Source organism: Phocoena sinus, chromosome 19, assembly GCF_008692025.1.
Source record: "Phocoena sinus isolate mPhoSin1 chromosome 19, mPhoSin1.pri, whole genome shotgun sequence".
In the NCBI taxonomy this organism is placed as follows: domain Eukaryota; kingdom Metazoa; phylum Chordata; class Mammalia; order Artiodactyla; family Phocoenidae; genus Phocoena; species Phocoena sinus.
The window spans coordinates 10,703,949-10,730,982 of NC_045781.1; the positions used below are offsets into that span (position 1 = coordinate 10,703,949).

Sequence of the window (27,034 nt, forward strand, 5' to 3'; positions counted from 1 at the left end):
AAAAAAGACAGATGAGGGCTTCCCTGGTGGCGCAGTGGTTGAGAGTCCGCCTGCCGATGCAGGGGACACGGGTTCTGTGCCCTGGTCCGGGAAGATCCCACATGCCGCGGAGCGGCTGGGCCCGTGAGCCATGGCCACTGAGCCTGTGCGTCCGGAGCCTGTGCTCTGCAGCGGGAGAGGTCACAGCAGCGAGAGGCCCGCATACTGCAAAAAAAAAAAAAAAAAAGACAGATGAGAAGCAAACCAACATCCCACAGGGTGCCCTGCAGCTGCAGCAGAAGATATTGGTTAGAGCCATGAGCAGGGGACCTATAGGTTCTTGGGAGGAAAGATAACCCTTAGCTAACCCCTAACCCAGTATCCCAAATCCAGGTTGGACACCTCTTTCCCACTTATCTTAACACAGAGAACATGAGCCCTGGGAAGATTAGAGATTATCCGGCACGACACCCCTTTCCCCAGTTTACAGAAAGGTAAACTGAGAATTGAAAAGGAAAGGAATCACTTGGAGCTGTGGCCCTGGGGACATAGATGGGAGCTTGGCTCCCAAGGACAGAAGGGATGCTGGGAGCCATGGTCCTGGGGATACAGAGGTTGACAGGAGCTTGGGTCCTGAGAACTCGGCACTGAGGACAGAAGAGGTGCCGGGAGCTGAAGTCTGGTGGAGGACCTGGATATAGGAGTTTTTGGTAGTGATGGAGATAAAGAGCAAGGATTTTCATAGTTGGCATATCCCAGTTTCCCTGATTGTCAAATGGTGGTGGGAGAGGTTGAGGGCTCCTACCTCCCATGGTTTCTCGCTCTTCCTGGGTCCTAAGGGTGATAATGCTGCACCAGGTCTACAAGGTCCCACAGAAGTGGGCTCAGGGAGACTCACCTCCCAGGAGGGAGAAGGGACTCAAGTCTGGAGAGGTGAGTCAGCACCAACAATGGAAGAGAAGCAGGGAGAGCACATAGAGAGACAGGGACACAAAGAGAGACTGGGGCTGGAAGAGCAGAGAAGCAGGTTGGGGAAGTTAGACGCTAGGGCCTGGGAGGGGTCCACCGGAGCCTCTCCCTCTGGGGAATGATGCAGAAACACGGAGTTTCTGGTGAGGACAGGAGGGAGGGTGAGACCTGACCCCAGGGCAGCCTAGCCCTGCCCTGGGAGATCCTGGACCTGCCCAGACAACAAGCTGCTGCCTTCCTCTCAGAGTGGCTCAGCTCACAGCCTGTCACATGACACTTTCCCCCTCACACTCACCTGTCCACAGAATACCTCTCAGAGTCACCTTTCCCATAGCCCACTCCCGTTCCCTCCACGCTCACACCTTCACCTACACTCCCCCTCTGGAATATGTGCACGCCCCCGCCTTCACCTCCACCCACCTGCCCACTGAACACCTCTCACACTCACCTTTCCCACCAAACTCTCCCTCCCTGGACACTCAGCCTCACACACATCCTCACTCAACACTCTCCCCTCCACACACACCCGCACCGTGGCGCACCCTTCCAACAGCACCCTCACCTTTCACGTGACACACTCCCCCTCACACACCCCCTGCACGCGCTCCCCTCTTCTCCATCACCCACCCCCTCTGCCGTCACCCAGCCCCCGCACTTTCCGGCCGCGAGTCGAGCTCGCACACGCCTCCTGCACGCCTCCGCCCGCAGACCCCCCAGCTCTCCGGCGCCTCCCCTCAGTCCGGCTCCCCCATCCCTCTCGCGGCGCCCTCTCTCTCCCCCATTGTCTGGGGCCTCCCCGCGTCTCCCTGCCCCTCCCTGCGCCGGCCCCGCCCCGGCCTCGGCGCCCCGCCCCCGGGCGGGAAGGGGGCGGGGCGAGGGCGCGGGGGCGGGGCGGGGCGGGCTGCGCGGGAGGTGCAGGTGCCGGCCGGGAGCGAGCGGCGGCGGCGGCGGCGGCGGCACCACCATGGGCCGGGCCCGGCGCTTCCAGTGGCCGCTGCTGCTGCTGTGGGCGGCCGCGGCGGGGCCAGGTAGGGTCAGGGGCCGGGGCGGGGGGCGCGCCGCAGTGACAGCACGGCGGCCGCGGGGCCGCAGAGGCGGAACAATGCGCGCGGGGCCGGGCCGGGCCCCCTCCCCGGGACAAAGCGCAGCGCGGGCCGGGAGCCGCGAGCCGGGAGTCGCGAGCGGGGGAGGGGGCGCGGGCCCCGGCCGCCGTGCCGCAGCACCCCCCCACCCCGCACAGGCCCGGAGCCCGGCGGGACAAAGGGCCCGAGACCCCCAGTCCAGCCCCAAGCCAGCCTTCTCGGGGCCGGCCCCGCTGTCCTTCTGTCCGGTCTCTGGGTCCCTCTGTCCACCTGTCTCTGAGTCCCTCAGTCTCTCTCCTTGTCCCCCTACCCTTGTCCTCTGTCCCTCAGTCTCCAAGACTGTCCCTCTCTGTCTGTCCCCCTTTCTCCTTGCCTCCCTGTCCCCCAGCTCTCTGTCCTGTCTTTGTCCCCTACATCTGTCCCTTGGTCTCTGTCCCTTTTTACTGGGTCACTCTGCGTGCCCCCCATCATCCTCTCGACTCCCTTCTCTGTCCCCCTGTATTTTTGCCCTCCCTCTCTGCCCCCATTCTCCTTCTCTGTCCCTGTCTTACTGTCACCTCTGGTTCTCTGTCCCCCATCTGTCCCATTCCCTTGTCTCTCTGTCCTCTTTCTGTCATTTCTGTTTCTCTAGCCCCCTCTATCACCTATCTCCCTCATTCCCCACTCTCTCCCCTCTCACTGTCCCACTGTCTCCCTGTTCCCTGTCTCTCCGCCTCTCCTTTCTACCTTTGCCTCTCCTTTCTACCCTTACATCCTCCATCCTGGGCTCCCCCATTGCCATCTTTCGTTTCTCCATCTCTCTATCCCTCTGTGCCCCTGAAGAGGAATTGAGTCAGGGAGGGCATCCTGAAGGGCCCTGGAGGGAAAATGTGTATGGGGAACCTTGGCATGTGGACACACACGTGGATTCACCAAATGCCTTCCAAACGCTGCCCCTCCCCACCCGTTCACACACCCAGGCCACGACCTACAGAGAAGCCCCCTCCAGGACCTCCAGGGAGCCCTCCACATACCCTTATCACGCACAGTGAAAAGCTGGAGACCTCCAAGATAGGGTGACCCTGAGATCCAGGACAAGGTCAGGAAATGTCAGCCCCACACTCACACTCTCACACTGTGTATGCCTGGTACCTGCCACAGGTCACCCCGTCCCCGGTGGGGGAAGCCACTCCTGGGGGGAATGGATGACTGGGAGGTGGCTGAGCAGAAGTGGGAGGGCCGTATGTCCTGTAGAAATTTGGGAGCTGTGACCAGATGGCACAGGGCTGGGGGCCTGCCTGGGTTTAAATCCTGGCTCTTGCCATTTGCCAGGGTAGCCAATGGCAAGCACCCTTCTCTCTTGGGGCCTCAGTTTCCCTTTCTGTAAAGTGGGGATGTTGAACTCGGTGACCTGAAAGGAAAGGAACTGCAACTTGGACCCCTGAAGGGGTTTCTGGTAAGCTGGGTGCAGTTACACCTTCCCCACTCGAGTCTGAGGCAAAGCCTCCCTCTCCTCTCCTCGGGGCAAGGTGAGGGGCAGAGTGGACCTGTCACCTTCCACCTTGCTTTCTTTTATAGTCTTCTGCCATCGCTTCAAAACTTTCACCATTACCTCCTTTCTTTGTGGCGGACATGCCACAATTTCCCAGATGAGCACTTTGGTACCTTAGCTACATCTCCATCCAATTTTGTCTTTCTTTCTTTCTTTGTTAGGCACTAAAACCCAGGCTCATAGACTCCTAGAACCAACGAATCCAGTAAACAAAGAACCTGAGGGTATTTTAGAACCGTTGACATCTTTAGGCTTCCAGAATCCCAAAGTCTTTAGAACCTTGACACCTTTAAAGTTCTAGATCTTTGCTGGCATTAGCATTCTAGCCTCCTGATATCTTCACAATTCTGAAACCTTGACCTCTTGGAGATCCTGAATCTTGACACCTCTGACATCTAGAATCTTGACGGCTTAGAATCGTGGGAATTTGGATTCTTAGAATCAGAGTATAGCCTAAGATGACCACCTTCCCAATTCGAGAATCCTTTCTCCAGCACATCTTGTGGCTTGTCCGTTGTTTGGTTTTAAAGTCACTGCTTCCTGGTACACTCATCCCTTCTATAAACTTTCTCTAAATAAAATGGTGTGGGACTTAACAAGTTGGGAGAGAGCTAGGTGTCATGGGAAGCACTCTGGAACCAGGCCTCTCTGATGTAATTCTGGGTCAGCCCCTGCCCTTTCCCGCTCTGAACCTCACTTCCCCTTCTGTAAAGCATGGGGTAGGCAGCTGGAGTACCTGATCTCAGAGGACCCTTCATGTTTTCCTTTTCTCTGGTTATCTCTGAATGGCTTTGGCCCCCAGATTTTAGGAGTTGTCCATGGTCCCCACGTTTCCCTTTTAGTCACTCCCCTTCCCCTCTCACCTTGCCCAGCCAGCAGGAGTAGGGATGGAAGATGGGGTTCATTTACACCCTGTCAAAACTGTATTCTCTTTTTCCTGGCTCCCTCATCTACCAAGAATACCAGCAGAGGCTGACGAGATTTATGCCAAGAGAAAGAAGGGGTCCAGGGTGGGTGGGCGAGAGGAAGTGAGAGAGAGATGGGTTGCCTGCCCAAAGATGCCCACAGGCAGAAACAGAGACCCAGAGGCCAGGAATTGGATGGAATAGAAAGGAGCAGAGGAAACAGATCTCCAGATCCAAAGAAAAGATAAAGAAGCTATGAAGAGTTGGGGGGCTTTGTGGAGGGAGAGTTTGTTGATCCCGAATCATGTTTCCCTCCCAAGTGACTCAGTCTTCCCTCCCTCCTAAAGCTCTGCCCAGCCACTCTGAAAACAGGCCTCTGTCACTGATCCTTACCCACCCATGAGCCGAATGCCGGAGTCCCCAGAGTGGGGGTCAGGTTCCGCGATGGATTCCAAGACCTTAGACGCAGCAGGGCTGGGGCCTGGGGTGGGTTAATGTCGTGTGAGCCTGGCCTGTCCCCGTCTTGGGGAACACAAAGGCAGCTTTCTCTCTCTGGGTGGGGTGAGAGGCGGGGGGTGCCGGGAGACCGTTGGACTCGCCAGCACCCATTGGCCTGTGGTACCAGGACACAAGCACCCACTGGTTCCTGCCTGTGCAGACCCCAGGCCCGTAGGTCCTCTGGGAACCGGGCACCAAGGCTCCTCAGCCGGCACCCAGTGGGGCAAGAGGGCGGCTGCAGAGCCCGGGCTCCTCTGGAAGGGGGCAAATAGAGGGCGCTGGGGGTGGAGGAGAGGACAGTGGGTGCTCAGTGCAGGCTCACCCCCTTCCTGGAGCAGGAATTCTTCCCCTGACCCCAAACCCAGGGGGAACCTCTGGAGGACTCCCCTACCCCCTGGCTGGGCTTGAGGCCCGGAATCCAGGGAGCTCTAAGTATCCCAGGAACGTGAGGACCACAGGGGGAACTTTGTGTGTGAGCTGCTGACTCACCCCTATGCCCCCACCTGATGCTTGCTTCGCAGACAGGAGGAGGACAAGCGCGCTGCGGAGCCGGGCTGTGTTCTGGGGGTTGAGGACTGTGGAGCTGGAGTCAGAAGTTCCCAGGAGGGAGCTGGGGGCCTGGACTCTGGGTCTGAGCGGGGAGGGGCGGGGGGCCTGGATCCTGAGTCTGAGGGGGGAGGGGCCGGGGGTCTGGACTCTGGGTCTGAGAGGGGAGGTGCCGGGGGCCTGGACTCTGGGTCTGAGGGGGGAGGGGCCGGGGGGCCTGGATCATAGGTCTGAGGGGGGAGGGGCCGGGGGTCTGGACTCTGGGTCTGAGGGGGGAGGGGCCGGGGGTCTGGACTCTGGGTCTGAGGGAGGAGGGCCTGGGGTCTTAGACTCCTGGATCTGAGGGAGGAATGGAGCTTGAACTCCTGTGTCCAGAGGGAGAAGGGGGCTGGGGTCCCAGACTCCTAGATCTTGATGGAGGGTGGGGTGGGTACAGACTCTTGAGTCCTGAGAGAGGAAGGGGCTGGGGGTCCCGGTCCACGTTTCTGAGGGAGGAGGGGCTGGGACCCTGATGCCTAGGTCCTTCGAATACAGGCGCCTTCACAAGGCTGAGTTGGGGAAGAATTGATGCTTTGTGCGAGGATGTTCGGACTCCGCCATTGATGGGGGGCTGAGGGGGGGTTCGGTCAGGACGCAGGGATGTACCACCTCCCTAGGGGAGGATGTGGGGGAAGGAGGCATGATGCCACGAGCCCCCTGGGGAGAGGATATGGAGGTGGTGGCTGTGACCTTCCCGGAACTGTGACCTTGAGACTCCCTTGGGTATTCGCTGACTCAGGACCCAGGAAGTACTCCCCCCACTCGGCTTAGTCTCCGTGGAAACATCCACCAGCTGTGTAGCCTGGACCCCTGACTCCTGGGTCCTGAAGGAGGAGGGGGTTGGAGGCCCAGAATCCTGGATTTGAGGAGGGAGAAGGCTGAGGGCTTGGGGCTTCAGGATTTGAGGGAAGAAGATGCCGAGGACCCCGATTCCTGATCCTGATGGAGGAGGGCACTAGAAACCAGGGCTCCTGGATCCTGGGAGAGGAGGCAGCTGCGGGGGCTGGATTTCCAGGTCTAAAGGAGAAGAGTGCTGGATTCTGGGTCTCTACATGTCACCTGTTCAGCCACTCTTCCCCAAACCCTCCCCAATCCCTTTTTCCAGTCACCATCCCCATGACGACTCCAGGCTGTCAACACAGTTTAAAGGGCCAGTGCCCCAGTCCCCAAGCTCAGCCCCTCTCTGACCAGAAAGTCCTGCCTCACCACCCCCCAACCCCGAAACAAAAGCTCCTAGGACATTAATATTCCAGGCACAGACACTGTTGGTTACTGACTCCTCAGGAGGGGGAGGGAATAAGACAAAAGCCCCCCACCCTCACCCTATGTGCACCCTCAAGCAGAGAGCAGGGGACACATTTGGGGGGGCAGACCCAGAGGTCCTGAGGGCTCCCAAGAGATGTTGAGTTTCTGCCACTGACTTGCCTGGGACCCCTGAGCCTCGTTTTCCACATCTATAAAATGGGGGGCTAGCATTGGGCTAGTCCTGAGGTCCAGGATCCACGGATAGGCTTCAAGATGTTTTTTTTTTAAAGTACCAGAATGTGCAGGCAGGCCAATTCTCAGGTGGATGGGCATGTTTCCGGAGGTTATGATAACAGCAGCTTTGCACAGAGGGCTCCCTGAGCCTCAGGTCCTGGGCTAATCCTTGTGAATCAGGCATTGGCATCATCCCCACTTTACAGACAGGGCATCTGAGGCTCAGAAAGGTTAAGCCAGTTGTCCCAGGTCACACAGATGGCAAGTGGTCCAGCTGGGATCCACCCAGGTGTTTAAGATGAGAATAATGTGATGTCACAAAGTTGTTGTGAGGATGAAATGAGATCCTGCCTAACACGTGCGATTCATGCATCAGTCTCCCCAGAGACATCCCCATGCATGTGCCTCCCCAGGCACACTTCCAGGCGCTAGGGTGCAGCAGTAAACCCAAGGGGATTACATCCCTGCCTTCATGGGGTGTATATTCGAGTGATGAGGGACAAACAGACAACAAACAAGTATGCAAATTAATAAAATAAGTTCAGTGAACTTTCCATAGAGGAAATAAAACAGTGGTGATGAAACAGGAAGTGTTCTGGAGGGGAAGGCCCAGGGAGTGAGCAAAGGCGTCTCTGATCTGAGGCACAGAGGCCTGAATGAGAACAGGAAGCAGTCCTAGGATGATCAAGGGGGAAGAACATTCCTGGCAGATGGAAGAGCCAGTGCAAAGGCCCTGAGGTGGGAACAAGCTCAGCATGTTTGAGGGACATCAAGGCCAATGGGCCCAGAGTGAAGTGAGTAGCTGGAAGGTGGTCGGAACTGTGGTCAGAGAAGGGCCACCACCAAGTACCTTGAAGACCCAGGGAAGGGGTCTAGATTTTATTCTAAGGACAGCCTTCAGAGTGTTGTAAACACTCTGGCTGTGTTGAGACTGGCCTGGGGGGAGGCAGGTGGGGAAGAAGGGAGACTCATGAATAGCTCTTGAAGGACCAGGTAACAGATGGTGTCCTTGGACTAGGTGATGGTAGGTGAGGTAGCCAAAGGTGAACAGGTTTGGGATATATTTTGGAAATAGAATGGATAGATCTTGCTGATGTTAGAGGTGAGGGAAAGGGTGAAAACTTGCATGACTTCTAGGTATTTTGGTCTAAGCCACCAGGTTGTGACATTTACCGAGACTGAGAAAACGTGGGAAGGAAAATATTTGGGGCAAGGATTGGACATGTTAAAATTGATATTCTGGGAAGGACTAGATAAACCCCTAATAGTGGCTTAAATTCACAAAGCGTTATATTCAAAGATAAAAGAAGCCAGAAGTAGGCATCCAGGCCTTTTATGGCAGCTCCACATCATCACCAGAGACCCAGGCACCTTCCAGCTCTGGGTTCCAGAATTCCATCGCATCCTAATTCCATAAAGGTGACCTGGTGGAAAAAGGACTTATCCCCTTTCTTTAGAAAGTCCTCTCAAAATTATCACATGACACTTTTCCTGATATCCAGTCGGACAAAATTTTATCACATGGCCTCACTTAGCTGCACAGGAGTCTGGGAAATTTCTCTTTCTGCTGGATATAGGGCAACCGTAAAATACAACCAGGGTTCTTTTTCTAAAGAGAAAGGGAAGAATGGATGCTGGGTAGGAAGCTAGCTATCTCTGCCTCCTCTCCCCAGAATTAATCTTTTCCGCCCCTCAGCCCCCAAAATCAGGTTACCTGTCCCTCTTACAGGGACCATAACACTTCTGATGGGATTTTACAGTGATCTGTGTCTACCTCTCCATAAATATTGAAGGCCTTCCAGGACAGGGACCTCTTGTGACTCATCTCTGGGCACCCAGCCCCTGAAAACCTCCCCGCTGCTCAAATGAATGAATGAGACAGTATGTAAGAGACATGAAGCGATAGTTGTCCAGCATTTAAAGGTAAATAACCAGATCTGATCATGACTCTTTCCTGCTTCAGTTTCTCCACTGGCCTTCAGGATAAAAGCTAATCTCCTAGCCTGGCATTTGAGGCCCTTCATAAGCACATCCCACAACCCCTCACCAATGCTGGACACTTTTCACCCAGAGAACCAGGAATGGATGTGGATGCAGGTTATGGAATCAGAAAGATCTGGAGGCAGACCCTGCCTCTGCCACTCTCAGGCTGTGACCTTGGCCAAGTCATTTTCTCTCTCTGGACCAATCTTCTCATCTATAAAATGGGAACTGGGAAAAAAAGACAACAACTGGGGATTGATAATAATAATGCCTCCCTTGTTCAGGTATTATGATGATTAAATGGAAATTATATACGTAATGCCCCTAGCACAAAGCCTGGAACAGGAAGTGCCTAATAAACAGAAGCTATTTGGCTATTGTTGTTTTGAAGATGACGGTGACAGTGATGATGCTGTTGACGATTCATCTCAGCTTTGAGCTTTACGCTCTTTCCTTGGCTGGGAACACCCCCTTACTAACCCCTTACCTTGTCCCTCTGTTGGATTAATCAGGGTGAGTTAACTGCTATAACAACAGCCCTGAAATCTCAATGGCTTAACAAAAAAGTGTACTTCTCACTCATGCTACAGTCCTGTGCAGTCAGGTCACAGGGGGCAGGAAGTCAGGGCCCTGGGCTCCTTCCAGCTTGTGATCCTGTCCTCCTCTGGGTTTTGGGGAGTCCTCTCCATTCAGCCAGTATGAAGGATTGCAAGTGAGATGAGCCAGGCTGGAAGAGGGGTTTCTCTCTTCTGCCTACAGCCCATCGGCCAGAAATCAGTCACATGGCCCCACCTAAGCACAAGGGATGCTAGGAAATGTAACCTCATAGAGTGTGGTACCAGTTAACTTTAGCGTTGTTCGGAGACCCTCCAAATCATAGGTCTTTAAACAGCAATTATGTTTTTTGCTCATGACTCTGGGGGTCAGCAATTTGGACTGTATCAGTCGGGTATCTCTTCTCTTGGTCTCACCAGGAGTCACTCGTGTAGCTACAGTCACCTGGTGGTGCCACTGGGGCTGGGTGGTCTGGGATGGCCTCACTCACATGGTTGGCAGTTGGTGCTGGCTTCCGGCTGGGCTTCTCTCTCCATGTGGTCTCTCATCCTCAAGGAAGCTGGTTCAGGCATGTTCACCTGACAGTGTCAGGGCAGCAAGAGGGCATGCACGGAAGCTGCAAGGTCTCTTGAGACCTAGCCTCCAGAACTCATACAATATCACTTCTAGCAAAGTGATATTCGCTTCAAAGCAAGCCACAAGGCCTCCCCAGATTCGCAGGGTCAGAGTGCTTCATTAGTGGGAAGAGCAGCGAAGTCAGCTCACAAAGGGCACATACAGGGATGGGAAGAATATCGTGGCTGTCTCTACAGACAAGTTACAACATGTGCTCAGATGTGAAAGACGGGGTTTGGTGAACACATGGCAGTTTCCCGTACCTGGTGAACTCCTGTGCATTCTTTAAAATGTGGATCCAATGGAGCTTTCTTGTAGAGCCTTCCCTGATCACCCCTCTCCCTGGGTGGTCTTAGTCTCCGCTTCCTCTGGGCTCCCAGTGTGCCCTGTGCTACCCCCATTAGAGCATATTCCGCTGGATCTTGACTGCACCTCCTCTAGAGCAGGGGGCAGGTTTTCTCCATCTCCCGGACTCCAGCCTGCAGGAAGTGTTGGGTGTAATGAACTGAATGAGAGGGAAAGGAGAGGGATTGGAGGTTTGGATGGGCGAGGAACAGAGGGAGAGGGCAAAGACTGAATTGTACCCCTCAATGAGTCTCCTATCCTGTCTCTCTGTCTGCTGGTCCAGGGGCAGGACAGGAAGTACAGACAGAGAATGTGACAGTGGCTGAGGGTGGGGTGGCTGAGATAACCTGCCGTCTGCACCAGTATGATGGATCTATAGTTGTCATTCAGAACCCTGCCCGGCAGACCCTCTTCTTCAATGGTACCCGTGGTGAGTGCTGGGGTCTGGAATCCTGAGTCTTGAAGGAGGAGAGGGCTGGGGCCTGACAGAGGACAGAGCTGAGACTCTGGACTCCAGGGTCTGAGGGAGGAGGGGGCTGGGGGCCTGGACTCCTGGTCCTGTGGGTGGGAGGGCATGAAACGTTCTGGGTACCCAAGGGAGTAACTAGGTGGGCACCTTAGACGCGTGCGTATGGTTGGAGAAAAGAGGCAGAGGGCTGAACTCGAAGCTCCTGGAGAAAGGGTGGGACTTCTGAGGTCAGGATTCCCCAAGTTCACTCTTGTCGTTCACTCTCTAGCCCTGAAGGATGAGCGTTTCCAGCTTGAGGAGTTCTCCCCACGCCGGGTACGGATCCGGCTCTCAGATGCGCGCCTGGAGGACGAGGGGGGCTACTTCTGCCAGCTCTACACGGAGGATACCCACCACCAGATTGCCACGCTCACTGTACTGGGTAACGGCCTCCCCCTCCTCAGACCCATCCCTTCTCCTTTCTCCTCTGCTTATCCCTTATCCTGAGACCTGACCCTGGCTGTTTTTAACCTCCTGGACATCTGGTCCCAGTAAATAAGGCCGGCCTTCCTGACCTCTGGCCTCTGTGTTTGAACCCTGCCACCTGGGACCCTTGTTCCCTTTGGTCCCTGGAATCCCGCAGCCTGGTTACTTTGAGCCCACCTTGGTGCCTCCCTTGATCTCCTCCTTGCCCCTTTCTCCCTGCGGCAGTGGCCCCGGAGAATCCTGTAGTGGAGGTCCGGGAACAGGCGGTGGAGGGCGGCGAGGTGGAGCTCAGCTGCCTTGTTCCACGGTCCCGCCCGGCCGCCGTCCTGCGCTGGCACCGGGACCGAAAGGAGCTGAAAGGTACTACCTGGGATCAGGGATGGGGGTGGGCGGGGGAGGTGCCAGCGAAGGGCGGGACTTAAGAGGAGGCGGGGTTCCAGGAGGCATGGCTTGGGAAGGGCTGTTTATACGTGGGCGGGGCCTGAAGAAGAGTGCACAGCTTTGGCAGACACTAGTCACTCAATATATAGCTATTGAATGAACTGATAGATGAGAGGGCGTGGGGTGAAAGAGGGGTGAGCTTTGGGAAGAGCCACGTGGGGTGGTGGGCCTCTTTCGAGGACGGCGTGGTTTGGAGAAGTAGAGGCGAGGGCTGTGGATAAGGGGCGGAGCTTGGCAAATAGCCTGCTTCGGGACTGGCTTGGGGGTGGGGTGCTCCTTCGGTGGGCGGAGCCATAACGCCGACCTGACAGTGTCTGGGCGGGTCTTGGCAGGAGTGAGCAGCAGCCAGGAAAATGGCAAGGTCTGGAGCGTGGCGAGCACAGTGCGGTTTCGTGTCGACCGCAAGGACGACGGCGGTATCGTCATCTGCGAGGCGCAGAACCAGGCGCTGCCCTCCGGACACAGCAAACAGACGCAGTACGTGCTGGACGTGCAGTGTAAGTGCCTGGCGGGCCGGCACCCGGGGGAGGGAGTGTACCACCACCCCCCGCCCCCGCCTGTCCCCGGGGGAGTTCCTAGTCTGCATGATGACCCGGACAACCACTCTCTCATCTCACTTCTGCCCACAGACTCCCCCACGGCCCGGATCCATGCCTCCCAAGCTGTGGTGAGGGAGGGAGACACGCTGGTGCTGACATGTGCTGTGACGGGGAACCCCAGGTGAGCTCTGGGGCCCGAGACTTCAAGGTCCTGAGGAGAATAGGGCTGGGAACCTGGACACCTGTGTCTCAGGAAAGGGGACTGGGCTAACAGAGGGGGCTGCGGCCCAGACTTCGGAGTCCTGAGAAAGGAGGGGTCTGGAGCTAGATCGTGAGGAAGGAGGCCGTGGGGTCCCGGACTCCTGGATTCTCAGGGTGGAAGGGGCTGGGGGAAAGGCTGGGATTCCTGAGACCCTGGTGATGGGTGGAAGCTGGGTCCAGGACTGTTGGTTTTCTAGGAAGGAAAGGGCTTATAAGGACCCTCTTATTTGGAGATGCGGCATGTCTAGATTCCTGAAACGTCAGAATCGGGTGCTGACACCTGCGTCCCTAACTCTCATTATATACCCCCGCCCAGGCCAAACCAGATCCGCTGGAACCGCGGTAATGAGTCTTTGCCAGAGCGGGCCGAGGCAGTCGGGGAGACGCTTACGCTGCCCGGCCTGGTATCCGCGGATAATGGCACCTACACCTGCGAGGCGTCGAACAAGCACGGCCACGCGAGGGCGCTCTATGTGCTCGTGGTCTACGGTGAGGACGCGCGGCGGCAGGCCTGGGGGCAGGGCTCAGGGTAGGGGCGGGGCCTCCCGGGGTCTCCGCACTGTCCTGTGTGGGCAAAGAATGATTCCAGGGGGTCAAAAGCCCACAGAGTTCTTATAGTTCTGGGGCCAGACTGATCGTCTGGGTTCAGATTCAGTTCTGCAGCGTCCTGTTGCGGGTAACTTCGTGCCTTAGTTTCCTCATCGGTAAAGTGGAAATAAACAACAGCACCTACCTCATAGGGTTGTTGTGAAGACTATATGAGCTAAATGTATAAGGCGGTTGGAGGCCCCTAGCACAAAGTAAGTGTTATGTGTTCAGCTCCTATGACGGTGGGGCAGGAATTTTGGAGTGGTTGGGCCCTAGCTCAGCATTTTAAATACCTGGAGCGTTTCAGAAAAGATGGGGAGGGACTTGGACCTGAAGACAAAAGAAAAGGGATGTGTTCTTTCTGTTCTCTGGGGGGTGGGGTGGGGCGGTGGGGAGGAGGCAGGTAGATATTAGCGAAATGACTCGGGGGCCGGGTCGGGCATTGTACAAACCTACACGCATTCCTTGAGGAAGCGGAGCATTAAGAATGGCACCAGGGGAAGGGGCCACCAGGTGGCAGTGATTTGAGGGGCGTGGCACATAAGGGGGCGCGGTTGGACGTGGCGTGCAGAATGGTTTAAGAGATTGGCAGCGATTGGCCCGGGCTGGGACCGTCCTCTGATGACCTGGGCCTGCCCCCCTGTCCTTTTGGCAGACCCTGGTGCGGTGGTAGAGGCTCAGACGTCGGTGCCGTACGCCATTGTGGGCGGCATCCTGGCGCTACTGGTGTTTCTGATCATCTGTGTGCTGGTGGGCATGGTCTGGTGCTCAGTACGGCAGAAGGGTGAGTGGGGGCGGGGTCTCAAATTCAGCGAGGGGTGTGGTTAGTTGTGGCGTTCGGAAAGGGGTGGGGCCTAAAACCCGATTCGAAAGAGGGCGGGCGTAGAGCCGGGAGGGGAAGGAACCTAGATCCAGGATTTGAAACCTGAGGCCCAGATCCCGAAAAGGGGCGGGTCTTTTGCTGCAGGACCCTAAAAGAGGTGAAGGGTTGAAGCTGAATTAAGGCCATGCGTTTGAATTCCTAATTGCTGAGTTCGTTGGGAGCAGAGCAAGGGGATACTATCAAGAGAACGGATAAGGGTTGATCTTTCCGTGAACTTTTGGAGTCTTCCTAATTCTGCTTTTACCTCTTCCTCTGCCCCTGTTTTGCTCTTCCCTGGACTTGATTCCCTCTCCCTGTATGTTCCGTCTCTCTCTCTTCCTTCGTCTGGTATGTCTTGTCGGCCTCCCTGTCTGACTCTTGGGTCCACACATATCTGTTGCCTCTGCCCCGGGGTCTGTCACCCCTCAGGCTCCTATCTGACCCACGAGGCCAGTGGCCTGGATGAGCAGGGGGAAGCAAGAGAAGCCTTTCTCAATGGCAGCGATGGACACAAGAGGAAAGAAGAATTCTTTATCTGACCCCACCTCCACCCCAGGCATGGGCCTGGGCTGGGGTCCACCCCACTGCCAGCTGCAAAGACATTTACCGGAGTCTGGGATGGTGGGCTTCTCCCCCCACCACTAACACCTCAGACGCTTGGGCAGGGATGGGGGTGTCAGATGCCTGGGTCTCTGCAAGGGCCAGAAGCAAGGGCCCAGAGGTCTGGGTCCCCCAGGGGGGCAAGGGCCAAAGGTCCAGATCCCCAAGTCCAGGGAGGGCAGTAGGGATTGGGTTGGGGGAAGATAACTGGGGGAAGGCCAAGGCCCCTAGGCTGCAGAACCAGGTCTTGTGGGGAGGGGTCAGATTCTGGGAAGGGTGGGGTGGGCAGGGAAGGGGAACAGAGATATCTTTGGGGGTCCCAGACCCCATGCCAGCCATTGGAGGAGTTCCACAGAGCTCTGGGCACCTCTTTGCAAAGCCATGTTTGCACGGTGGGGGTAAGGGTGGGGGGAGGGTGTGGAAACAGGGATTCTGTGTCTTTGTGTCATAACTTTGATGGGGGCGATGAGGGAGACAGCCCCAACTTTTCTCCAATCTCCCCTTCCCCAGGCTCCTGGGCTCTCCTTCCCTCTACCTCCTTCCCCCACATCTGTCCCTTCCATATTTGTCTCTCTGTCCACCCACTCCTTGGGGGGCCTTCCCCATCTCTCCTCCAGGCCCCCCGGGGAGGGAGAAAGGAGTTTGGGGGGAGGGTGCATTGCTCTCTATGGTTTTATATATAATATATTAAAAAAAATCAAAAATCTGTATGAAAATATCAGATTGTGCCCCCCTCCCCCCATTCCTGGCTTTTGCCCCCTTTTTCTTGTTTAAAAAAAAAAAAAGAAACACACATTTTGTACGGGGCAGGGAGGGGAACGGGGAGGGGGTTTGGCAATCCCACTAACCACCATTAAACTGAGGAGAGAACAAGTGTTTGGGGTGGCTGTGTGTCTGTCCCTCTGCCCAGAGCTGTACCATGTTGGGAGGGGTGCTGAACTGAGGGAGGAGGGAGGGAGGGTGATGGTTGCTGGTGGACGGTGTAGGCCAGTAGAGGGTCCTTACTTCTCCAAGGGCACCTCCACCCTTCCAAGAAACCTGTTTTTTTCCGGGTTAGTCTTTCAGCCAAAAGTCACCAAGTCTTGTCTCTTCAGGAGCCACTGAGCTACCCCATCCCCACCCAATAGCCTGGACCCTTCCCCTGGCTTACCCCCACCCCTAACATCAATCTCCAGAGCTTTCAATTACTCACACCTTGCCCTGTCAAAACCTGTCCCTGCCCTGCTCAAAAATCTTTCCCTAGCTCCCCTTCATCTCTAGATCAAGTCAAAGCCCCTTAGCCTGGCATTCCAGGCCCCTCATTCATTCATCTAAATTTTAGACAAGTGATTCTAATTTTTAAGTCAAAAATATATTGACCTTACTTGAGTGCCAGTTACTGCTCAAAGGGCTGGAGATGCCATGGTAAATAAAACAGGCAAATGTTAGGGGTTCCAGACAGCTTAGCACTAAGCGCAAACTTGATCCTGTTCTAGGCACTGAGGACCCAAAGTGAAAAAGGTTGACTCCAGTCTTAGCTTCACAAAGCTTTCATGAGGAAACCAGACTACAGCAAGGACGGAAAAAAACAAAACAAAACAAAAACTTAACTTCAGATTGCCATAAGTACTATTAATATAAAATACCGAGTAAGGGGATGTGGGTATTGTTCTCTTTTAACTTGTTATTATGGAAAACATCAAACATACAGAAGTAGACAGAACAGGACAATGAAGCCCCTGTCACCCCAGCTTCAACAACCATCACCTCATAGCCAATCCTGCTTTATCCCATAACCCTTTCACTTCTCTAAAGCCAATCTGGAGGTGCTATCTTAAAAAGATCAGAGGAAGCCTGTCACATTGACATCTGTGCCAAGACATGAATGATGAGCACAAGAGCAGCTACTCAAAGATCAGAGGGAAAAGCATTTTCAGGCAAAGGGAACAGCAAGGGCAAAGAACTGAGATGGTAAAGAGATTGGAGTGTTAGAGGGGAAGTGGAAGTAGATAGGATTGGATGGGGATGGGGGTTGAAGTCAGAGATGAGCAGGGTTAGACCATGTGTATAGCTCCTGGGCCATGATAAAGGGTTTGGATTTTTTTCTAAATGTAACGGGAGCTCATTGGAGGATCTTAAACTGGAATGTGAGTCACGTCCAGGAAGCCTGGAATTCTGCAATAGCTTCCTATACCTTCATCGTAAAGTCTGAGCTCCTAACGACGCCTGTAGGAGACTTTCCCCTCTCTGACTCTGTTCCAGGTACACTAAACTGCTTTCACTTCCTCCAACCAGGCAATTTTTTTTTGCCCCTAGGCCTTTGCCCTTGCCAGAAAGACTCCCTGGGGCAGGCGCCTCCTGTGGCTCCCACAGCTTCCTCTGCTTTACTCATCCCCAAGTCTGACCACTCCGGGTTGTGGTTCTGATTATGTGTGAATCTCCTTCCTTTGACCGGGGGGCCAGCAGGATAGAGGCCGGGCATGTTCACTGCGGAAACCATAGTGCCCTGTAGCACAGGGCCTGACACACAAGAGAGCAATAAATATTTATCCTGGTTATGGGGAGAGGGTTGTGAGGGTTGGTAAGGTTCTTGTCCGTTGTGCCCCCTCTCCGGATGCAAACTGATTCCGACTGAACTGAGGATGCCCGCTTCGCGCTAGTCCGCAGTCCCTGTGCGCATGCGCTATTGCCCGGCGGTTTCCATCCACCCCCACCCCAAAGCCCCTCATATGCTAATCAATGCGCTCCGGAGTATGGGCCCTCCGGGGAATATGCAAATCAGCTCTGCCATCGCCCGAGGCCTCCCATTGTCCCGCGCTAAGGTTATGCAAATGACCAGGCCTCAGGTCCAGGATCCAGGCAGAGCTGGTACCCCCACCCCACTCCCAGCGCATCCCATTCTCTGTAAGGCGCGTTCACGATCGATCACGCACGCGCAAGCCTTGCAGTTTCTCGTACCGTCCGGCTGCGGACTGTACCAAGTAAATCCGGACAGCGAGGGGCAAGGCCCGGAACCCCCTGCGCGAGCCTTGTCGATGGCCCGACTCAGCCCCTCTTCCCACTATGCTACAGGAATGGTCTATCTCGCCGCGCAAGCGCCCTAGGCTCTTCACGCCCCTCGCACTCCCTCCTACCCCACTTGCAGCGCAGGCGCAAAGCCGGGGCGTGCAGCCGCAGCAGCCGAGCCGGAGCTGGGGCCGCCAGCGCCGGTGAGTGTCCGGGATGGAGGTGCGCGGGGCATGCTGGGAAGCGGGCACTACGGCACCGCTGCATGATGGGAGTGACGGCTCCCGTCACGGAGGAGCCGGCAGCAGTCTTGGGCCGTGACGGCTTGAGCGCGAAATCCAGGCTCCCTTTTCTCCCCCAACTCATCTCCGTGCCGTCCTGGGGCATCCTGGGAAAATGGGACGCCGTGCCCTAAAGCATTGTGGGAGTCTGTCAGCTAGTCGTTATGAGCCTGCTGAATTCTGGGATTATCCTAGCTTCTTGTGGGGAACCCTGCCTTTTGTCATACACCTTCCGCTGAGCATCCTGGAAGCTTGGAGTGCTTCGACGAAGAGCGCCTTGGAAGGTGGTCATTATAGGCTCGAGGCATCCTGGGGAAAACTGCAGCAGCAGGGGGGACTGGGCCTTATGGTCCCAAGGTTTTGTTCTTGCCTCCTCTCCCTAGCGTTGTGGGAATGGGTGCCTATTATGTTCGCGCATGGCATCTTGGGAGTTGGTTGCTGTAGGCTCATGACACTGTGGGGTCTCCGGCACCGTTTGCGTTATGGTAGTGAGAGAACCTCATTTATGCCCCTCTAAGATCGTAGAAGCCTGTCTGGCCGCCATGTTCACTGTAGGTATGGGACTTGGGCACCAAGGACTACCTCCATTCCTGACATCTGGAATACTCTGGAAGGGGCTTTGTGTGATGTGGGCTTGGGGAAGGGTAGGCTGCACTGGTGAGCAATGTCTCCTGCTAATCCCATAGGAAGTTCTGATTGTCCCTGGTGTATGGTTGCCAGTTATAATATAGAACGCCCAGTTAAATTTGAATTTCAGGTTAACAACAAAGAACTATTTAATATACCCATGTTCCATGCAGTATTTGAGGTGTACATTTCTAAAAGACTCTATCTGGAATTCAAACTTAACTGGGTATTGTATACTTTTATTTACTAAATCTGGCAACCTATCCTGGCATAAAGTAGAGTTCCCAAATTAAATGGAGCCCTATAGGCAATAGGGTATTATGAGAACTCTGCCAGTTATGAATCCTCTCTGTCCTTAAAGCCCAATCCAAGTGTCTTTAGAAAGCTCACCTGCCATTGATGCCAGCTTTCTCGTGCCCCAGCCTCCTCCAGGCTTCAATCCTAATCTTTTTCTCTTTAGTCCCCGGCATTAAACTCGACCCCTAGAGTTTGAAGGGAATCATGCGTTTTCCACCATATTAGCCAGTGCCCAGCACAGGCCTTGGTATATAAGAGGTGCAGCTGAGGCTGCCAGCCCCTTCGTAACTTGCTCTGCCTGGCTCTCTACTCTCAGGGAGCACAGTGGGAGAAAAAGAAGTGCTCTGTGTGTGTGTGTGTGTGTGTGTGTGTGTGTGTGTGTAGGGAGTATTGATGAAGAGGGAGAGAAAGGAGAGGAGTCAGAGAAGGCTTCTTGGAAGAGGCAGAGGGGGTGTTTGGCTGAGGAGAAGTATAGAGGTTCTTGTGTTTGAGGTGGGCTTTGGAGAGAGAGTAAGAGTTCTCCAGGCAGACATGGGGGAAGGAGCACATTCTAGACAGCAGTTGTAGGATTTACTAAGACCCACAGATGTGAAAAGTCCTGTCGTGCACAGGGAGAGGTGAGAAGTCTGGAATGGTGGGGGTTTATAGAGGGCTGGGGTTGCGGGTAGTAATAGCCACTGCTAATGGAGTACCTGCCACATACCACCAATTTATATCAACGAGCCTACTGAATCTTCAAAAAATCTTTTCCGCTGAAGGATCATTTTATGAGAGGTAGGATGACATGGCTTCAAATCCTAGTTCACCCATCTACCAGTTGGTATGATAATTCTCTTTGTGCCTCAATTTCCTCATCTGTGCAAAGGAGATAATGTCTCAACGTGGTTACAAGTACGTAAGTTAAGCCCTAGAAGCCCTTTTTGTACCTAGAAGGAAACAGGCTAGAGAAGAAAGGTCCTTTGTTTGAAGCTGCGCAGCTAGAACGTGGCAGATTTAGGATTCAAACCTAGGCATCATCTTGCCAAGGTGTAAATTGATAAAGGATTAGGGCAGGGGCTTCCCTGGTGGCGCAGTGTTTAAGAATCCGCCTGCCAATGCAGGGGACACGGGTTCGAGCCCTGGTCCAGGAAGATCCCACATGCGGTGGAACGACTAAGCCCGTGCGCCACAACTACTGCGCTCTAGAGCCTGCGAGCCACAACTCCTGAGCCCACGCACCTAGAGCCTGTGCTCCGCAACAGGAGAAGCCACCGCAATGAGAAGCCCGCGCACCACAATGAAGAGTAGCCCCCGCTCGCCGCAGTTAGAGAAAGCCCGTGTGCAGCAACGAAGACCCAATGCAGCCAAAAATAAATAAAAACTAAATTAAAAGAAAAAAAGGAGGGCTCACATTCACAAATCAGTTCAACCATACTAGTTTTTAAAATATAGAACTACTTCTAGACTGGTTGGTATATCAGCACTATTCCAAGTAATCCCCACCCCCAGCTGCCACTTTGGACTCTTCCCCCCGCCCCAGACTTTCCCACAGCCTAGCAAGCAAAGAGTTAATGCCTGGCGTAGGCCGACGTTCCCCTCTCAGTTCTGATTGGTGCCCATGTTGGTGCTCGCTGTTAAATATTTGGAGTATTACCCTTCCCCACCCCATTGAATGAGAACCAGATGGGGAAATTAAGGCCTGCAGCGGGACAGAGCCTGCAGTGAAGGCTCTGTAGGCAGTCAAGGCCCTTCAGGCAGTCAAGGACAGGGTTGGGATCTGAGCACACTGAGTCCTGGGGAGGCAGATGCTATGTAAAAGTTTATTGAGTCATCACAGGCCTTTCCTTCCCCTGTCCAGCATCCCCCTCTACCTGCTGACATCCTGCATCAGAGGACTCGTGGCCGACGTGTGGCTGTGGAAAGCTGGCCAGGGAGGGACACTGCCCAGCTGCTGCTCTGCTCCTGTCTCCTGTCCCCTCCCCTGGCCATGACAGAAACCCGTGAGCCAGCTGAGACTGGGGGCTACGCCAGCCTGGAGGAAGACGATGAGGACCTCTCTCCAGGTGAGATGGCCTTCGAGGTGGTGGTGTTGGCTTGACTATCTTCCTGGTTTGGGATTGGGGCTCCGCTGAGAAATCTTGACGGGGAGTGGCTCCTTATCTCACTAGGTTTTCTGTTCTGATTAGGACTCTGTGTCCTGCTAGGGGATCCCTTCCTGCTGAGACTTCTGGGGGTTATAGATTGGCTGGGATTGCTCTCCTTGTGATCACTTTCTTTGCTGGAAGTTCTGGATCGGCTGTGGTCTCTCTTCTTTCTGGGAGTTCTAGATGGGCTGTAATCGTTCTCCTTGCTAGAAGTTCTAGTTTGGCTGAGATCTCTCCCCTTGCTGGAGGTTGAAGATCGTCTGAGAGCACTCTCTTTTCTGGGGGTTCTGGATCGACTGTAATATCTTTCCTTGCTGGAGGTTCTAGTTTGGCTGTGATCTCTCTCCTCACTGAAGGTTCTAGATTGGCTGTGATCTTTCTCTTTTCTGAGGGTTCTAGATTGGCTGTGATTTCTTTCCTTGCTGGAGGTTCTGAATTGGCTGTGATCTCTTTCCTTGCTGGAGATTCTAGTTTGGCTGTAATCCCTCTCCGTGCTGGGGGTTCTGGAGTGGCTGCGACCGCTCTCCTTACTGGGGGTTCTGGACAGGGTGCAACCTCTCTCCTTACTGGGGGTTCTAGATCGGCTGTGGACTCTCTCCTTGCTGGGACTTCTAGACCGTCTGTGACCTCTCTCCTTGCTGTGGGTTCTAGATCGTCTGTGACCTCTCTCTCCGTGCTGGGGCTTCTAGACTGGCTGTAACATCTTTCCCTTTTGGGGGTTCTAAATTGGTTTTAAGTTTTCCCCTTGCTGCAGATTCTAGAGTGGCTGTGTCTTCCCATCTGACTGGGAGTTCCCTTCCGGGTACGACTTCTTGCCCTGCTATGATTTCTCTTCCAGCTGTGACCTCTCACCCTGCCGTGGGCCCTCTCCCTACTGCGACTTCTTGCCCTTCTAGGCATTCTAGACCAGCTGCGACTTCGGGGCTGGCTGGGGGTGCTAGACTGGCTGTGACTTTGGGGCCTGCTGGGTGCACTACCTTGGTTGTAACTCTCGACCCTGCTGAACACTTCAGTAGGGCTGTAACTCCATCCCTTGCTGGGGGTGATCTTCTGACTATAACTCTTCACCCTCCTCGATGATGATGGAGACGGGCAGTGACCTCTCTCCTCGAAGGGAGTTCTAGACAGAAGTACCTGTCTTTGCCCTACTGGGGGTTCCAGCCAGGCTGGAGCTCTTCCCCATATCCAAGGCTCCTGGGAGGCTGTAGCTCCTCTTTCTGCTCACATTTCTAGGCTGGCTGTCACTCCTTTCCCGGTTGTTGGTTCTCAGCTGGCTGTAACTCTTTCCCCAACTCTGTTTTCGCTGGGAAGTAGGAGTTCTCACCCTGCTGGGCATACCTGGTCTGGCACCATTAGTTCTTATCCTGCTGGGAGTGCTGGCCCTGTTGGCTGACCTCTTGGAGCTGCGGCTTCCCCTTCTGCCGGGAGTTCTGCCTCGGCTGTGGGTGCCTCTGCGCCGGGGGCGTCTTACCCTGCTGGCCTTGCTGGCTTTGCTGGTCCTGGTGTCAGTGCTAGCTTTGCTAGGCGTTCGGGCCATGCCGTGGGCTCGGGACTTGTTGCTGGGCTGGTTAGAAGGGGCTGCCTTTGTACTTGCCCATTTGGGAGATTCGGAAATGCTTGGGCTCGTGACCGAGTTAGGGGCGGTCACAGGTTTGGTGGACACAGAGGGGCTGTTGGGCATTGCCGATTTGGTGGTCTTCAAGGAGGCAGGAGGATTGGGAGACGCTGTGGGCATCGAGGGTCCCACGGACGCTGGAGACATGCTGGGCTTCCGGGCTCTCGCAGGTGGAGAAGGCAGGGTGGCTGCAAAATGGCCTATGGTCCAGGAAGTCACGGTGGACACAAAAGGCCTGGTAGCCGTGGGTGACCACCTGATTGCCTTTCCCAGGCCAACTTCATGAAGTCGCAGTGGGCAGTGAAGACTCTGGAGGGGAGGTGGTGTGAAGTCAGAGATGGGAGGAGAAAGAGGGGTGGAGCCCCAGCTCAAAGCTGGAGGTGTTTCGTCTGTGGTTTGCAGCCGTTCAGCAAATGCCTCCCCAGGCTGCCTTATGCTCAGCATTGCTAGGGACACAGAGATGGGTCAGACCCACGTCCTGCCTTCCAGGAGTCTCCAGTCTCCAGACCCAGACCGTCACTGTCCAGGCTGTCAGGGTGTGTTAGGGGGCAGGGCGACCCCAGACGAGAGAGGCACTGACTGCCTGGGCAGTCAGGGAGGACATCACAGAAGAGGTGACGTGGAGCTGGCGCCTTAAAGAGGAGCAGGAGTTTGCTAGTCGAGAAGGAGAGGGTCGCTCCAGGTGGGAGAAGAGCAGACGCGAAGGCCTGGAGGAGGGAGAGCAGGGCCACCCTTGTTCATTCAATCCACACATCCCGTTGGAGACCCCAGATAAGTCAGAGCTGCCCCTGAGGGGTTTCTAGCCTGAAGGAGGAGACATTCTGGGGCTCAGATGGCTACAGCCTTTAGGACAGTGACAGGGGAGATGGAGCCAGGGTGGAGGGAACAGGGGAGAGACCCTCTGCCTGAAGTCATCGGGGGTGGTGACTTCATGGAGGACGGAGCCTGTGCTGGGCCCTGAAGGATGAGTAGGAGATCGCCAGGCAGATAGAGTGGGGAACAGCGTTCCAGGCAGAGGGACCAGCCCACGACAAGGCCTCGGGAAACATTTGTTAAATGGCAGACAGACAGCAGGACAGAGGCAGGAACAAGTAAGAGACAGAGAGAGCTGCAGGGAAGGACGGACGCTCAGCAAACATAACCTGTTCTTCTGAGCTGGGTGATGCTGGGGACCCAGCGCTGAGTCAGACCAGGCTTGCCCGCTGGTCTGGTGGGGAAAGGACTGGAACACAGGTGACCACAGCCCTGCAGGCTCAGGACTAGGACAGCCAGGGGGCAAGAGCAAGTGACCGGCTGCCTGGGATTAGGAGATCTGGGATGCTCTCATCAGGGAGGAAAGCCTCCTTCTGGGTCCTTAAAGGATAACGGGAGACATTCCCAGCAGAGGGAATGGCATGTGTGAAAGCCGCAGAAAAGCCTGTCAAATTGAATGCCAGGCACAAAGAAAGTGTTCTAGATGCTAGGGACGCAGTCATGAGCCAGACGAAGTCCCTGCTTTCAGGGACAGGCAGTAAACGTATAAGCAGGTGTTACATACAGTACCTTGAGGAGAAAAATAAAGCAGAGTTAGGGGCGTAGAGAGTGCTAGGGAGGGATTGCTGGTTAGACGGACTGACCAGGGTTTCACCGAAGTGACACTTGAGCAGAGATGTGACAGAGGGGAGGGATCAAGCCTTAGTCCCTCTGCAGAAAGGGTGGCAAAGGCCCTGAGGTGGGTGCCGGCCCGGGGAGTTGAGGGACGTGAGGAGGCAGTGGGGCTGGCTCAGTGGTAACGGGGTCCCTGTACGCTGCCAGGGGAAACTGAGGAAGGGGGGCCAGTGGGTACAGGGCTAGGCTGCCACAGTCCTAGGAGATGCTTTGGGCAGGCTTCTGCCACCACATCTGTAGAAGCCGGTATTTTGCTGCCGCCGTAGTAGGGGCTCCCCTCTCCACACCCCCCATAACAGTTGTTGGTGTCACCCTTCCTGTACAGTGACTTTCCATTCTTTTTTTAAACCTAAACTTGTCCTAGGCATGTCCTTCATACCCATGAAATCACAGTAATATATCTATATTTACAAATAAATATTTTAACTCACTTAACTAGATATTTATATATATATATAAAACCACATATATCAGAGTATGTGTATGTGTTTTAATTTGCTGAAGTACCTGTTCACGTGTTTGTCTCCCTAAAATGATCCAGTGTAGGCCATCACCCACATTTAGCTTTTTCCCTGTTTAACTGTGACTGGAGGCCAGTGAGTCACCTAACCTCTCTGTGCCTCAGTTTCCCCAGTTGTCACTTAGGGATAATAGTACCTCCCTCAGGGTTGTTGTAAGGATTAGTTGAGTTAATATATAAAAAACAAGGTTCTTAAAATAGTAGTGGACACTGTCATTGTTGTTTTTATTACTCCTACGTCTCCTACTTTGTTCTTTTTAAACCCCTAAGATACAGTTCGTGCAAGACGTTCATTTGCTTGACACACAGATGCTGCCTGTTCTGCACGATGGGGATCCATCTGTGGGGAGAGCAGGGTCGGGCCCGGGCTGCCCTCTCCATACTGTGGCGAGTCTGAACGGGGCTCAGGGAGGGGACAGCCGGGCACAGCGCTCCGTCCCCTGATGCCGCCGTCTTTCCTCTTCCGCCCCCTTTAGGCCCCGAGCATTCCTCTGACTCCGAATATACTCTCTCAGAGCCGGACTCCGAAGAGGAAGAAGATGAGGAGGAGGAGGAAGAGGAGACCACTGATGACCCCGAATATGACCCCGGCTACAAGGTGAAGCAGCGCCTGGGGGGGGGGCCGGGGGGGCCCATCCCGCCGGGCCCCCCGTGCAGCCCAGCTCCCGGGCCCCCCAGCCCAGCCCTGCCAGCTCTGTGGCCGCTCTGCCCTTGGGGAGGCCCCACCGGGCACCCCACCTTGCCGGCTCTGCTGCCCCGCTACAGCCCCCCAGGAAGCGCCAGCTCCTGAAAGCAGGGCCCTCGGGGAGGAAGAGGAGGAGCCGCCTCGGGCTGGGGAGGGCCGACCAGCTGGGAGGGGGGAGGAGGGGGAGGGGGAGGAGGGGGAGGAGGAGGAGGAGGAGGGCGGCGCCTACCACTGTACCGAGTGCGAGGATTCCTTTGACAACCTCGGGGAGCTGCACGGGCACTTCATGCTGCATGCCCGGGGTGAGGTGTAGGGAGCGCCCAGACCTAGGGAGCTCGGCAGAGGGGTGGGGCGGGTGGGGTGGGAGGAGGGGGCTGAGGACATCGGGGTGGTCGCGGTGGTCACGGGGATGGGGTCCCACTGATCTGTGCCGTCTTAGCAGTAGTTGTGTGAAAGCCAGAATAAAAGCCAAATTCTGTGTCGGCCGAGTGTGCATTTGAGGTGTGTGTGTGTGTGTGTGTGTGTGTGTGAGCTCGAGGGTATAAGGCATGCGCCTGGGCATTTACCTCACCATCCCTGGGCTCCTTGGGGAAAGCTAAGGATCGTTGTTGCTGAGATAATTAACGTTTACTAAGTGCATACGTTCAGTGTGGTTCCCATTATTTCATCATGGACCCCATGATGCACAGGCTCACACACAACAGAATTTTTTGCTCACGTCATAGTCCAGGATGGGTGTTTCAGGTTGGCAGGTAACCTCCATATGGTGATTTGGGGACCCAGGCCATCCTGTAACCCTTTTGGCATTCACATGGTCATGGCTGGGTGTCCATGGCCTGGGTTCTGCCAGAGGAAGAGGAAAGAGAGCCTGGACAGGTACACATGTTCTCCTAGAAGCCCCAGCCTGGAGGGGGCACGTAGTGCTTCCACTTACGTCCCTTTGCTGAGAGATTAGTCACATGGCCACAGGCTGCTGCAAGGGAGTCTGGGAAATGCGGTCTAGCCAAGTGCCCAGAAAATGGTTTGTGGAAGACAGCTCGTGCTCTCTGCCACTTCATCCAAGAACCTTCACAAAGAGGACTTTAATTATAATCACAGCTCTGCTTCCTGAGTGCTTCCTGGGTGCCAAGTGCCAGTCCAAGAGCTTTATGTATATTCACTAAGAGAAGTTGTGCATCTAGGAACTTACAGAAATAGAACTTTAATTATAATTACAGCTGCCATTTTCCCGGCACTTACAGAGTGCTGCGTTTTATTTACATGAGATCATCGGGTCCTTAGAATAACTCTGCGAGGTAGGGACTGTGATCCATTAATTCATTTAACAAATACCTTTTGAATACTTGCTGTGTGCTAAGCATTGGGAACACACCAGTGAATAAAATAAAATCCTTGTCCTCGTGGAGCTTACATGGAGGTGGGAGGGGACCACCGGTGGGGACAGATAGTAAACAAAAAGTAAACAAGAAGGATGTAATATATGCTGGATGTAAGTGCTGGATG

At 54.9% G+C, this 27,034-nt stretch overlaps 2 protein-coding genes across 2 annotated transcripts; both read left to right on the top strand.

The window, feature by feature from the left end:
- Nucleotides 1–1,857: 1,857 nt before the first annotated feature.
- CADM4 (cell adhesion molecule 4) lies at nt 1,858–15,624 on the top strand. Its single transcript, XM_032614196.1, has 9 exons — nt 1,858–1,976; nt 10,810–10,956; nt 11,264–11,416; nt 11,686–11,820; nt 12,234–12,398; nt 12,531–12,621; nt 13,018–13,190; nt 13,945–14,073; nt 14,581–15,624. Exons 1-9 carry the CDS (start codon nt 1,913–1,915, stop codon nt 14,688–14,690), a joined length of 1,167 nt encoding a protein of 388 aa, XP_032470087.1. The 5' UTR covers nt 1,858–1,912; the 3' UTR covers nt 14,691–15,624.
- A 2,736-nt stretch (nt 15,625–18,360) lies between these two features.
- On the top strand, nt 18,361–25,872 carry ZNF428 (zinc finger protein 428). The gene is given in 4 exon segments (XM_032614231.1): nt 18,361–19,715; nt 20,779–20,983; nt 25,323–25,459; nt 25,461–25,872. Coding segments are annotated over 3 exon segments (597 nt in total). The 5' UTR covers nt 18,361–19,715; nt 20,779–20,907; the 3' UTR covers nt 25,845–25,872.
- Nucleotides 25,873–27,034: the final 1,162 nt, after the last annotated feature.